The sequence below is a fragment of the Dasypus novemcinctus genome, chromosome 1 (assembly GCF_030445035.2).
Source record: "Dasypus novemcinctus isolate mDasNov1 chromosome 1, mDasNov1.1.hap2, whole genome shotgun sequence".
Lineage (NCBI taxonomy): Eukaryota > Metazoa > Chordata > Mammalia > Cingulata > Dasypodidae > Dasypus > Dasypus novemcinctus.
Genome location: NC_080673.1, coordinates 102,048,369 through 102,062,501, shown reverse-complemented (window position 1 = coordinate 102,062,501; position 14,133 = coordinate 102,048,369). Strand labels below are relative to the sequence as shown.

Here is a 14,133-nt window from a genome sequence, read left to right as displayed (position 1 = left end):
AACTCTAACTCCATATAGACTAATGCTGTAATTATTCTGTAGAACTTTGAACATTTCATAAGAAGAGAAATAGAGGCAGGATGACCACAGGTAGAAGCCAATGTCTGTAGCCTATCATTTGTGTGTTGAGGGCACCAATGATGAGCGCTCCCATAACTGGGTCTCAATGACTAAAGGAAGCAAAGGAGTAGAAGGGGTATGAAGTCACTAGAAATATATTTACTTAATGGGAAAGACATCAACTATAGAATGATCAAGAAGGAAAATTCATTGGCCTCCATTAACAAGCTGATCTTCAGTGTTTCACCTTTCTCTCACCTGATTTTAGACATTTGCTGGTAGAGTGATTTCAGAGAGTACAGGGCATTTTTAGGTCAGTGAAACTATTCTGTATGATACTGCAGTGATGAATACATGAGATTATGCATTCAAAAAAACCCAAAGGACTGTGGAACAAAAAGAGTGAACCTAAAGTAACCCATGGAATTTGCTTAATAATAATTATTATAATGTATAAATAATGGGTTATGATTTATTAGAATTGTACCATACTAATGCAAGATAATAAGAACAGGAGAAATTGCCCAGAGGGGTGGGGAAAATAAGTATATATATTATTTACTGGTCTATTTTGCTGGTCTATTTTTCTGTAAAACTAAAATTACTCTATGAAATAAATTACATTTAAAATAGTCATAAAAAGTTTTCACAGTAATTTCTGGTTCTTTTGGAATGGTCCCATGTTTATTTATTAAGGCATCTGTGAAGGGCAGATTCAGTGCTGTTGTTTGGTGTTTTAGGTGATGATGGCACAGACCAGTCAGAAGATGGACATAAGTGAAGGCGTCTGCACAGTCTCAAATTTTCATGACAGTCCGGATACTGAAACAGTAAAGAAAACATATTAATTGTTTCAACACTAGATATCTGATACACTTCCTCCTGAGACACCAAGGAGGATTTGATGTGTCTCAGCAGAAACCTGGCTGTGTTTCTTGCCTCTTAATCCCCATCTCTATACATTCAATTGCAAACAAGTAAAAAAGAAGCTTATCTTTTACTGGTTCTCATAATGCTTTCTTCAAATTTAAGCTCGCTCATAGCCTTGTAATATGACACCCCATTAGAATTCATTCTATTTTAGCATCTTTAAAAAATCATTTTTGAAATTACTAGTGTCTGGCATATTAATGAATATAAAATAACAATGCTTCATAACATATAATAGATTTTTGCTATCTGCCAAGCACTTTGCAGATGCTCTTCATGTTATATCTCATTTAAACCTCAACCTAAACAAAAATGTCACGAGACAATGACTAAGATAATTGACTACTGTATTCCATATTACTTATGTATATGCATATATATGTACATTTAGGTATATATGTATGTATATATGAATATATGAGCACTTGTGAGTCAGTACGGTAGAGTAGAAAATAAATTGGCTTTGCTAACAAAGAGGTCTAACTTGGAATTCTAGCTTCCCTCCTTACTAACAGTATGTCCTCTCTGATTCTCATTTTCTCCATTCTTAAAAAAGGAAATGAAGGCCAGATAACAGCATTCATTTAGAATCATATATAGTTATGCAGGCAAGACAATTTGTCTAATAATTGGTACTCTGTGGATACTAGTTTCTTCCCTTTCTCAAGAACATGCAAATGTATATTTATTGACATATATAGTGTTTAATATAATAGCATATGCATGTGGTTACTAAAGATCTTCCATTTCAATTGAAAACCTCCTGAGAAGAGTGACGTTGCAGAAAAAGCATGGACTGTGGAGGTAATTGGGGTTTGAATAAAATTGCTCACTATTAATTGTGCTCATATCAATGCAGGTAACAAAATTCGTCTTATTAGGTAATGGAAAAAGTCAAATGTTAGAAGTTGAAATTGGCACATATTCCTAAAGCATTTTTTAAAATGGCATTTAGGACCCTATCCATTTACAATAACTTTTGTGAAAAATTCTTTGAAATTATAAAAAACAATTCCATAATAATCAGTTCAACAAATTCTTAAAAAACTTGTTGTAGAGACAACAATCCAAATGTATTTCCACCTACTCCTATGGCAAAAGTTGGGGGTGTACTTATAATCTAAACCTCCATGCATTGAAGGCCAGCCTGCATTAGGGGCCAGGCAGAGGCTGCAGGGGCTCCATGGTCTGAGGATGCCTGGGTGAGTCAGATGCTTTGGCATTCCAGGGAGAAGTATCCTATGGTCAAAAGACTGATTGTTCAGATGATTTCAGATTTGGAGAAAATTACAAAATTTGGCTTTGGCAGAACTGAAATGCAAAACAACTGTTCTTGGGTTCTCATAATAAGATGTAAAATATTTTACATGCAAATGAACTGGTAAGGGAAACACAAGCACTCCATTGATTTTCTCACCCTTTCACCTTCTCAAAGATATGTCAAATCTCTGGGCAATTTTTTTTCACTATTGGCCTACCACCCACCATAAAAAGAAACAAAAACCTACCTCTTTCCAGTATGAAGCAGGTCGAATCCCTCATTTATATTTTCAAAAGGTAAAACATGGGTTATTAAGGGATCCAGTGGAAATTTGTTGGCCATAAAATCAGTTACAAGTTTGGGGATAGAATCTTTAGTCTTAAAGCCTAAAAAGAAGACACCATTGATAGATTCAGGCAGTGATAAGTAGGATAACTGGAGAGGATACTTTTCAAACAGAATGCAAATCCAAGAGTATAAAACTAGCTGCATTCCAGAGACTGCTATAACTGGGATTAATAAGAGATAGCATACTTTAATATCCTTTTACAGCAGTTTGACTTTTCTGCATTGTTGTTTACTCCACGGTAAGCCATGACCCTCCATTATCAGTTCTCTTATAGAGAAATTATATTATAGAAGGTTATGCCCAAACTCATGGAATTAATCCAATTGTTATCTATATTTGGGCAAGGAGGGCAAATGTGAACAATTACTATGGATTGCCAGGGTCCTACTGGGTATTCCAGTGCCTTATCCAGTCACCAGTACTGAAAGAGATTTTGCTATTAGCCCCAACAAGTTTACTAGGACATCAGCAAGTATGTCTTGGGAGCTTCAGTCTGCACTTTCTACATCTAGTAGAGATGGAGCCTAAATGTACAACAGGACTTTTAACTTATCTTTGACCACATTCCTTTGCAACACCTGGTTTTGTCAGTTGTAAAATGGAACAAATTCTGTTCCTTCCTTGGTCCTTCAGCTCAATTACATACCTCCCAAAACTGCCCCTTTCCAGGTGCGTCCAGTCAACAGCAACATGGGGCTCACAGAAAGGTTTTCAGAACGTGGAGGCACCCCAATAATTACACTTACACCAAATGCTTCATGACAGCATAATAGAGCCTCAACCTGGAATGAAATTAATATTTAACATTGCAAAAATATGTTCTCTGATAGGTCCCTCCCATGATACATAGTAAGAGTTCATGTAATATCAGCTTAGATTGTACGTGGAGGGTAGAGACTTCATCTTTTGTTTCTTTCTTCTTTGTGCATACAATAGTGCTGTGGTATTTGGAAATAGGCAGGACATATTTTTGGGTGAGGGAATGGATGAATGTATTTTTGGACTCATATTTTTTTCTTATAAACTATTAAATTGGGAAATATCATTAGAAGCATAAAGTTAGCTCTTCAAAAGATGGTACTGAAAATGACCTTGAATTAAAGGTTCAATACGGATCAGCAGAATATCCCTGTCTACATATAATAACATGACTTCAAAATGCTGTTTGACCTAATGTAAGGGGGAAATGGAAAGGAGAAATGAGAATATAAGGCTATGAGTCTCTTAAAAAGAGTCTGGAGGTTGTCAGAAGGAATGCCCTTATGCACAACTGAGCAGAGTCTAAGAGACAGATAAAGTAGATACAATCCAGGTATTGGTTCTTTTGAGGGATAAAGAGACCCACGGGTTCTATGGTCATGGCAGATGGGGTTCACTGCCATGGCAGATGGCCCTTCTTTGGAGCTGGTGTTTCTGCGTGATGGAATTGGACTCAGAGGGGATCTCTTTTCACAAGACTTGCATGCTACTTTATTGGAATTGTAGTTGGTGCTGGGGTTTTAGATATATTTAGGGGATTTGAATCTCTGGACTGATAATATGACACCCAGGCCCAGAGCCTCAACAGACTTCAGTCCTACACTTTGATTTATTGGACTTACCCCACTCAGCTAACATCGAGTTGAAGAAGGTCAACCACCACACCATGGAGCCTAGAGTGTCTACAACTGAAAGCAGGAGGAGTGCATCCAGTATCCATGTGGAACCTAAGCCCCCACTTGACATAGATGTGCAATGGACACAACCAATCCAATGTCCACAGAGAAAATGTGGAATGGGTGTGGGAAGGGTAGCCATGGTGGCTGCTGGGTTTGGGGAATGGGAGGAAAAGATGAGATGTGGAGGCGTTTTCGGGACATGGAGCTGTCCTGGGTGGTGCTTCATGGGCAATTACGGGACATTGTAGATCCCCCCCAGGGCCCACTGGATGGAACGTGGGAGAGTGTGGGCTATGATGTGGACCATTGACTATGGGGTGCAGTGATGCTCAGAGATGTACATACCAGGTGCAATGGATGTGTCATGATGATGGGAGAGAGTGTTGCTGTGGGGGGAGTGGGGGTGGGGACGGTGGGGTTGAATGGGACCTCATATTTTTTTAATGTAATTTTTAAAAATAAATAAATAATTTTTAAAAAAAGATGGTAATGCTTCATCAGCACATTAATCTTAAGCAATTTATATGTTGGTGAATGATTCTCATTTTTTTTAAGTCATAAGTACTTGAACCTCGTACTTAGACTAGCAATACATCATCAGAAATTGTCTCTTATCCTCTTGATACAATCCATTTAAAAAGATCTCTATCTTATTGCCAATTTCTAAATTGTACATGTAGTAAACGTTATTTTTATCTCCCCAGAAGGGTATCGGTTTTACTTTAAACAACACCTATATTCTGGAATCTCTAAAAACAGTCTTGTTTTTAGGCCTCATCCTTCAGTCAGCCTTTCTAATACATTCTGTATGGAGCAAATGGTTTTGCAATCCCCAGGATTATATAATTATTAATTCTTTGTGTTTGTTGTATGCTTTGAAAGACCAGATATCCATACAACCTGTGCTAGCAGACTCTGGTGATGATCAACAAAAGTAACAATCAGTGTACTGGAGAAAACAGGAGACACAAAATACAAAAATAATACAAGGAGAAAAACAGAAAAACTGCCATCTTGCAATATAGTTGAATTCCCTTTGAAATTCAGTTGTCTGTTGGATATTGTCCAAGATCAAGGCTGCAAAGATCATTACTCTCAAGGTGCTGCTTCACAGATTGAATGCTTATTGAGCTTACTGGGGAATCTCAGAAACGGGGATTGATTGATCTGAGGATGTTTTCAGTACTGTTGTAGAGAATTCTGGTTAGGTGGAATGTAGCGGGAAAGATATTAACCATCACAATTGATCATAATTTATATTTATTTGGAAGTAACATCATGGGCATTCCAAAGGTGATATAAGCACTTCAAGAGTAGAAATAGTTTTTTAATATACCACTTGCTGGAATTCATTGAGAGCTTATCACTAGCCAGTTGGCACTAGTATTTTACATGCATATAATACGTTTGTAATATTATGAATAGGTATGCTCTTTGATGCTACTTTACATGTATATAATGTTATGAGATACATTGCCTGAAATTAGCTCATTACTAAAATCTGTCAATCCTTTATAGGTTTTAATCCCACACATGGATATTAGGTTCCTATTAACTGTCAGTCATTGTGCTGTCTGCTGTGGTGATATTTAGTGATGCATTAAAATAGTAATGCTCTTTAGGGCATGTTTATAATAATAAAATGAATGTGTGGCCTAATATTGATCATTATTCATTTTGCCAAAGTATAACATATGAAAAAGATCTCTGAATCTAGTAAATACAGAAAAAAATTATAGCAACACTTTTTGGAATGTAAGAAATAGCAGATTTTCTCAGTTTGAGAATAGAATTTGTGCTATTTATATTCTGTCATTTTGAATTTTTTTACTGAAATTTAATGCAATAAATTTATAATGGTTTAATATACAACAACTTCTAAAGGGAAACTGACTTAAGACATGTTTGGTTAGGTGATAGAATGAAAGATTCCTTACAATAATGAATAAAATTTCATAGGTAAGAAATGGGAGATAAAATATTACAATTGATAATTTTAAAAATAATACTTACAGATAGTATTTCTATTCTGTTGCTTAAAATCATACTGAAGATTAAGGAAGCATTATCAAGGAATGTCATAATACATACCACAGTGTCGATCAGACCAGCAGCGTCAAATGAGAAGTCCACAACTTCACAGTTCATTTCCTTCAGCACCTCATGGATGGGTTTCTTGAAGTCCTGAGGGTTGAAGCACTCAGTGGCCCCCAGCTCTTTGGCTGTTGCAAATTTGCTTTTGTTGATATCCACCCCAATGATCCTGGCCGCTCCAGCTGCCTTACAGCCGATAACAGTAGACAAGCCGACTCCTCCAAGGCCAATCACAACACAAGTGGAGCCTGGAGTGACCTGTATTTTCAGAAAGAACAAGAATGTATTAAGTAATAACTTTTTTCACCAGTCTAAGTTGAGTAAATTGCGAACCATTGACCAATATCTGGAATTGCTTGGTATCTTCTATTCAACCTGATTAAGTATCAACAGCTTGTTCATATCTGAAAAGCAGGTGAATTACTTTAGGACATGTTCTCAATGCCTCTGGGGCCAAATTTTTCCCATTATTCACACCCCTAATTCTAGAGAGTATAACAGTGCTTTTATGGTAGCAGGAGGAAAACTGCTACTTAATTTAGAGGAATGATCCATGATTCCAGGGGAAAAATGATTCTGACAGTCTGAGAATATCTGGAGGTATGGTTTGCTGCCATTCCTACTTTGGCAATGTTGAGTGCAGATCCATAACCAGTAGGAAATCCACAACCAATGAGGCAGACTTTCTCCAGTGGGGCAGCTGCATCGATCTTGACGACTGAGATCTCATCCACCACTGTGTACTCAGAGAAGGTGCTGGTGCCAAAGAAGTGGTAGATGGGCTTCCCTCTGCAGGTAAACCTGGTGGTGCCATCCTGCAGGGTCCCCCGATGATTGATCATACTGGTCAGTGTGACACAGAGACAGGAGCAGAAGGACATGAGACAGGAGCTTATCTGATGTGCAAACTCATAGACTCTACATGCAAAGTATCAGAAACCTACTCATTTTTCATGCAGAAGCTGGCTTCTGGGTTTTTACAAACAACACATTTTCCACACTGGGGAACACACAGTGGGATGACTGTATCACCTGGAAGAGGATAAAGCAATTATTTTTAAATTTCTCCCAAGAATTAAAAGACCAAGAACTTACAGCATAGGTAAATATATAAGAAGCATATGTTTTGAAAAGTCTCCCAAGAAAGATTGTACAATCACCACTATGTTGTTGATGATTACCTGCCAGCAATGTTTAACAGTTTGTTATTTTTATGGACCTGAGAACTCCCAAAGAAGAAATGCAAATGTGGGAAACAACACGTTTTGTATTACTTCTACTTTGTTAATAATTTCTTTTTGTTACATCTAGATTTCTAATAGAGCAGAAGACCTTTGGTCTCATTTAATCCTTGGTTAAAAATAATATCTAAAGTATTCTTACTGTAAGCATCATAAAGATCTGATATTTTGTGATAGTTTGGATTACATTAATACTGATCATTTTGATCATGATTTACACAATCTGTGTTTAGCTTAACTATGTAGTGAATTTTTTTAATTTAATTATTTTAAGGAAAGTAAAAGAATATGATGAAGAGAAATTCGAGAAATTTTTCTGAATACCTCAATCATTCCTAAGGCAGGAACTTTCTTTCAGAATAAGAAATCCTTACTTAAATGAATTTAGGAGTTAATTTTTAAGTTATTTATTTTTCCTCAATGGTGTAAAGAGTAGGGAGTAAAGTAGGATGTCATTTTATGGTTTATATTTTATAAAAGTGATATACTAAAAGTACAAACTCAAACCAGACAACATTTTTTTCTGTTTATGCATCAGTTAAATATTTGGTAAAGGACAGTTGCATCCACTGGTTAAAAAGATTTTGTATAATTAGACATAATTTTTAGTTTTGATTATTCATGCGTCCTATGTAATAGAATCAAAATAATGATTGGACCATTACATTTAATAGATAATTTTATGTGGAATTGAGAGCTTCTATTGATTTCACCCCTTCACTCTAAACTATTCTTCTATATTAATACACAATACAATTAGGATAAATTGAACACTAAAAAATAAAATATTTAGTCAATAATTCATAATCAGACATTTTTAGCTCTGGTTAAAGGTGATAAAAGAGACACTCTTCTGGAGGATTCTTTCTACCAAGTCTCCTCCCTCTGGTCTGTTTCATTTGTTCCATGTTCAAGAAGGGAGACCACATAGGAAGAGGAGTCAGTGGACAGGCTCCACTGCTGGACATAAAAGAAACCATTATGATTTCACCAGAGCCTCACAGCCCCATCCTATGAACTCAGCAAATCACAATTACCATACACTAACCCATATATTGACATCTTTGTCCTCATGTCTCGTGTAGATTTTTGTTGTCTCACTTGTGGTTCTGTTTTGGACTCTAAAGGTAGACAGTGCTTAGGAATACTAGGATGGCAGAGTGTGAACCCCAGGAGGCAGTTACTCTGTCTCCTTTGCTCCAGTATCCTCAGGATCTACCCTGGAGCCTGACATCTAGTGGGAACTCCACAAGCCACGTTTAAGGAGAGAATCAGGAGGTCAGGTCTGCAGATGTGCCTGGACACAGGAAGCACGTCAGGCAGGGAGAGGAACATGGACGTCCCTGCCTGGTCTCAGCTCTGCCAGTTGCTTCTGCTGGGACCTTGGGCAGGTCTTTCATCTCTCCCTGCCTCAGTTTCTTCACCTAGGCTGGATGACCTTGGGGGTCCTGAACTGAGACACATTCCCTGAGTGTGAGTCCTGTACCTGGTTTAACTTCAGTCACCCCCTCGCCAATGCTCTCCACGATGCCGGCTCCCTCGTGGCCTAAGATCACAGGAAGTGGTGTGAAAATGTGGCCCCTAAACACATGGTCATCTGAGCCACAGATCCCTGTGGCCAACAACTGTTGTGGAATAAGAAAATAATTAGATTCAGAAAAATTTAAGTCCTGCCGATAGAATTAATTCATCCAGTTCCCTAAAGTTGGGCATCTAACGAGTTTTCAGGAATTCCACCAATTCCCCACTCTTCCCAAATAAAAAATTCAGTTTACCCTTGAGCTTATTCAGTCTAAAATCATCCTCTACTTCCTTTCTTGCATTAGACAATCTAGAATAATCTTCAAAATATTTCTGTATTATTTAAGTTTTATATAATATACAATAATGCATACTCTCTAAGTAGAAATTGTGTTTTAGCAACAGTAGAACTAAATATTCTAACATCAACTGCTAAGTAATTTTGAAATCTTGATATATATCCTTTTACACTGTATTTCTGTGCCAAACATGAATTCATTTTATATTTTATATGCAATACTTCTTTACTGAGATTATTTTGATCATTTTAAATAAATAACAATAAAAACCATTTAAATCTTTACCTAACAACCAATGTCATGCAATTATGCTGCTTACCATAGTTTATGTAAAAAACTTCTCTTAATGGGTTTTTGGTTCTATTTTTTAATATTCTTTGTTTCAAAACCAAATTTCAATAGAGGCAGAAAAAATTTTACCTTGATACGAACTTCATAGGCCTTTGGGGGTGCAACCTCTATTTCCTCAATGGAAAAGGGTTTATTTAGCTCCCAAAGCACAGCTGCTTTGCATTTTATTGCCTGGAAAAATGAAACACGGGATAATAATTGTTCTTCCAATCTTGAGATAAGGGATTTTGTCTTTTAATCTTTGTATTGCAATATTTGGCCCCATGTCTAGTACAAACAACTACTGTATTGAAATGAACAAGGTCTTAGGAAAATAATAAAAACCCTTTTTAAAATGAAGACGCATGTAAAGCAATAATATATAGAAATAAAAACAGAATTAGACATAATGAGATATTGAGATAAAATTGAATATAATTTTCTAGATGAGCTTTACATTTCAATTTTTTCCCATGTATATATGTTAACAGGTACTATTTGCCTCCTGCCTAGGAAAAATTTTCATTGTTTCACTATTTTGTTGCTTACATCTTACTTTGATTTTTCCCTTCCAACCACTTCTGTGTGCTTCTGTTTGCATTACTCATTTGGAACACTGTTTCTGTATATCTATTTTATTGTCTGATATGTGTGTAGCATCTCTTTCCAGAACACATTTGAACTAAAATGCACAGGTTAAAGCTGGAGAATGAAAAATACAAGCACACACTCCCACATGAATTGTGCTTGTGTTGGAATTTGTAGCTCAGATACTTTAACAATAGTAGTTCTTCAAAATAAGAATTAATCACATATTTTCAAAGTTTGAGAAGGTCCTAAAACCTATTTTCAAAATGGCAAAGTTTGTAAAGAGTGCTTTATCAGTAGAAAATTGATATACATGTACAATGATAAAAACAATTCTGTAGAAATTAATACCTTTGAACGTCATTTTAATTGTTTTATCTTTCAAGTCTTTGCAACTTTAAGGCTCTTCTTTATGGGCATATCCAATAAATAGGACAGCCTTGTGAAATGTATACTGATGGCAGTAGATCCTGAGTGGTCAGTGCCTCTAGGTAACAAGATGTGGCCTGATGCAGGGACTTTCCATGCTTTGCATGCTTGATCTTTAACTCTCACAGGTACGCTGCCAGGATGGAATTTTTCAACCCTGGCCTTATTTTACAGATACAAATATTAAGGCTTAAATTGACTGAGTATAATAGTTTTCCAAAATTCAAAAATCTGGTTATCACAAGAATTAAGATGCATCCTTCTTTATCTTTTCATTACCACATAATTCATTTCAATTATGTTTTCTGAATATGGAGATGTTTTTATTAAAGCATTTCTAATTTAGTTTTACAAATTAGTCATGATACACTAGGATAAATTGTCTTTCTAAAGTACATTTCTTTAAAGGAAGGAGAAAAATATTAATGGATATAGATGATATATATTCTGGTAAAGATAAATGGTAATAGTCATATCTACAAGTTTAAGTTGCATTCTATAATGTATACAATTGTATCTTGTATTTCACTATTTATTGTTTCTAGTTTAGAAATGCAATTTAAAATTACACAATAAAAAACTACATTGATATATTTATTATACAATAAAAAAAACTTTACATTTTTTATGTAAAAGAGAAAATAAATTTAAGAAAATTTTTTTATTGCTTACTTTTCCTGCTGTGCTCATGTTGTTTCTGTCTTCTCTGCAGGTCAGGAGACTGATTAATTCACGTAGATTTCCTCCCTTTTCTAAGACACAAAGCAGATATATTGCCAAATACTTTCTTTGCAAGAGCAACGCCTAATTCTGCACGTGTGATCTAGGGTTTTTTAAGGCACACCCACCAGCCTATTCTCAGGCTAAGTTGAATCATTTATGAAAGGGCAATGCACCTTTATTCAAATCTGAACTTGGTTTGCAGTATGCCAAATTAAGATACAGCATCTTGATTTCATTAGGTTAAATATTTCCACAGATATAAATTTTAATCACTCTCTTCATTGTGCTGCAACTTTCTACCTCCCCGATCCGACAAAGGTACTTCAGAGTTTTGGTTTCTCTTTGTCTGCATTAAACTCCAATTTCCAATCCATTTGTTGCAGGTAGACAGGGAGGTGAAAAGCAGGACAATTGAGGCAGGGCAGAGAGAGCCAGCAAGCTGAGGAAGGTGCTGGATTCAGCAGCCTCCTCTTCAGAGCAGAGAAGTTTTAAACCCAGAAGGTCACAGCAAAGGGGTTCTTTGTTTTGGTATTTCTGCTTCAGTCAATACTAGTCAGCCTAGTCTGGTGGCCTCCCTATGTCAAGGCAGTAATTCCAGGAACCATGGGGACAGCAAAGACAAATAACAGAGTGATGCTACCCAGAGGCAGAGGCAGTCTGGGGTAGTGGCTGTGTTCATGTCTTTGGGTCTGTTCAGACTCTTACTTAGAAGCTTTGTAAACAAGGACACACCGTTTATCTGGTTTGTGTCTTTGTTTCCTTATCTCTAAGATGAGGATGAATAATAGTACCTACTTCATAGTACTGGTGAATCAATGAGAAAATCAATAATGCACTTTTTATAGGGAATGATGAGGTGGGCTTTATTGTTGGGTCATCTGCAAGGTCATTAAATGTTGGCAATTTCTCTTGTGTAGGTGATATTTTTTTCAGAGAATTTTCCAAGTTTCCTGTGTGCAGGATATTTGGCTGTCAGTATTCTGAATTGGAAGGGCACTTGAAGATCCAAAGATCCACTTGGGAGAAAATGACAGAATCCAGAACTATTCATGTAACTCCAGAACATCCTTCCCATTAAAGTCCCAAGAATATACAAGAGGCAGAAGTGGCTCAAGTAATTGGTCTTCTGTCTACCATATAGGAGATCCAGGGTTCAATACCCAGGGCCCCCTGGTGAAGGCAAGCTGGTCCATGTAGCAAGCTGGCCCCCAAAGAGTGTTGGCCAAAGCAGAGAGCTGATGCAGCAAGATGATGCAACAAAAAGAGACACAGAGGAGAGACAACAAAAGACTTAGCAAACCAGGGAGCTGAGGTGACTCAAGAGAATGATCACCTCTTTTCTACTCCGGATGGTCCCAGAATCGGTTCCCAAAGCCACCTAATGAGAATACTAGCAGACACAGAAGAACACACAGCAAATGGACACAGAGAGCAGACAATGGAGGGAGGGGGGAGAAATAAATGAATAAATCTTAAAAAAAGAATATAAACCAAAAATCTATTAGAGTTATAATAATCTAATGCTAATACCTCAAAATGTTTCAAGTCTTGTGAAAATTTTCATATATCCAGGCTTACATAGTTTTCTTGATAACCTCAGGTTCTTAGATGATCCATTAGTAACATAAACATATCTAAAACTCTAATGTTTAAGATAGGAGAAGAGGATTGGAAATATTATCAAGGTTATAGAGACTGTTGAAGTTATTTATTTTCTCTTGAATTTCATTTATTTGGTATTTGTCCAAAAAGCTTTTCTGTGTGTGAAATCATGAAAACAAGAATATCTACCTTTAAGTTATTCCACAATTACATTTGAATGATGACAATGCAAATCTTTATTTCATGTCTTTACAATTTCTTTATAATTTCAGAAAGCAATAAAACAATAATGCTAATTATAAAGTTCATTGTAAGTGACATAAAACAATTTTAGCTGAAAAGTTAGTATTGATTCTTCAATTCCCATCAGTCCCAGGGGCCTGAAATAACCAGACTGTTCTGCACATTTTTATACCTTTTTCCATGCTCATACAAGTTTATTTTGAAATAGTCATTTAAATGTTTTTCTTTTTTACAAACATTGGCTCACACAACACACTTTGAACCCTGCTTTTCACACCTAATGATATATCATATTCACTCTCCTTTATATATATAATCTGCTTTTTAAAATATCCACTGAATATTCCGAAATAGTGATGATCTTTTATTCAAATGGATGTCTATCATTTAGGCTATTGAAACTTTTATTTTCTTCTCCAAATAGGACTGTTGCAAATTGTCTTTATTTCTTATACATATATACTTTTGTTTCTAATATACAGATTGCCAAGGGTGGTATTACTGGGGAAAAGAAAATGTTTATGTTAAATTTTTAATAAATATTTCTAATTGCTTTTCAGAAACATACAAAAATTCACATTTCTAAAAGGAAATGATTTATTTTCTTTCATTGGCTACTAAGAAAAAAATTCAGCACCTTCTCATTGCTTGCAGGTCATTTTTCTTTTACCTACTCTAAATTTCCATTATTGTCCAGTTTCTATTAAGTTTTCTTTTACTTATCAAGACACTAATTCTTGGACAACCACGTGTGGTCAATAATTATAAAAATTCTTTCATGAAATCGTTAAAGACAATCTTCCTC

General features: G+C 36.0%; 1 protein-coding gene across 1 annotated transcript in view; it reads right to left on the bottom strand.

Moving 5' to 3' along the window:
* Nucleotides 1–722: 722 nt before the first annotated feature.
* LOC101426418 (all-trans-retinol dehydrogenase [NAD(+)] ADH1B-like) overlaps nucleotides 723–14,133 on the bottom strand; it is a 177,670-nt gene continuing 164,259 nt past the window's right edge. The window contains exons 4-12 of the mRNA XM_058294955.1: nucleotides 11,433–11,512; nucleotides 9,834–9,935; nucleotides 9,080–9,218; nucleotides 7,297–7,384; nucleotides 6,976–7,195; nucleotides 6,350–6,610; nucleotides 3,247–3,382; nucleotides 2,499–2,637; nucleotides 723–882 (exon numbers count right to left, since the gene is read on the bottom strand). Of these exons, the coding sequence (XP_058150938.1) occupies nucleotides 858–882; nucleotides 2,499–2,637; nucleotides 3,247–3,382; nucleotides 6,350–6,610; nucleotides 6,976–7,195; nucleotides 7,297–7,384; nucleotides 9,080–9,218; nucleotides 9,834–9,935; nucleotides 11,433–11,450 (1,128 nt within the window). The 5' untranslated portion in view covers nucleotides 11,451–11,512 and the 3' untranslated portion in view covers nucleotides 723–857. The remainder of the gene's footprint in view (nucleotides 883–2,498; nucleotides 2,638–3,246; nucleotides 3,383–6,349; nucleotides 6,611–6,975; nucleotides 7,196–7,296; nucleotides 7,385–9,079; nucleotides 9,219–9,833; nucleotides 9,936–11,432; nucleotides 11,513–14,133) is intronic.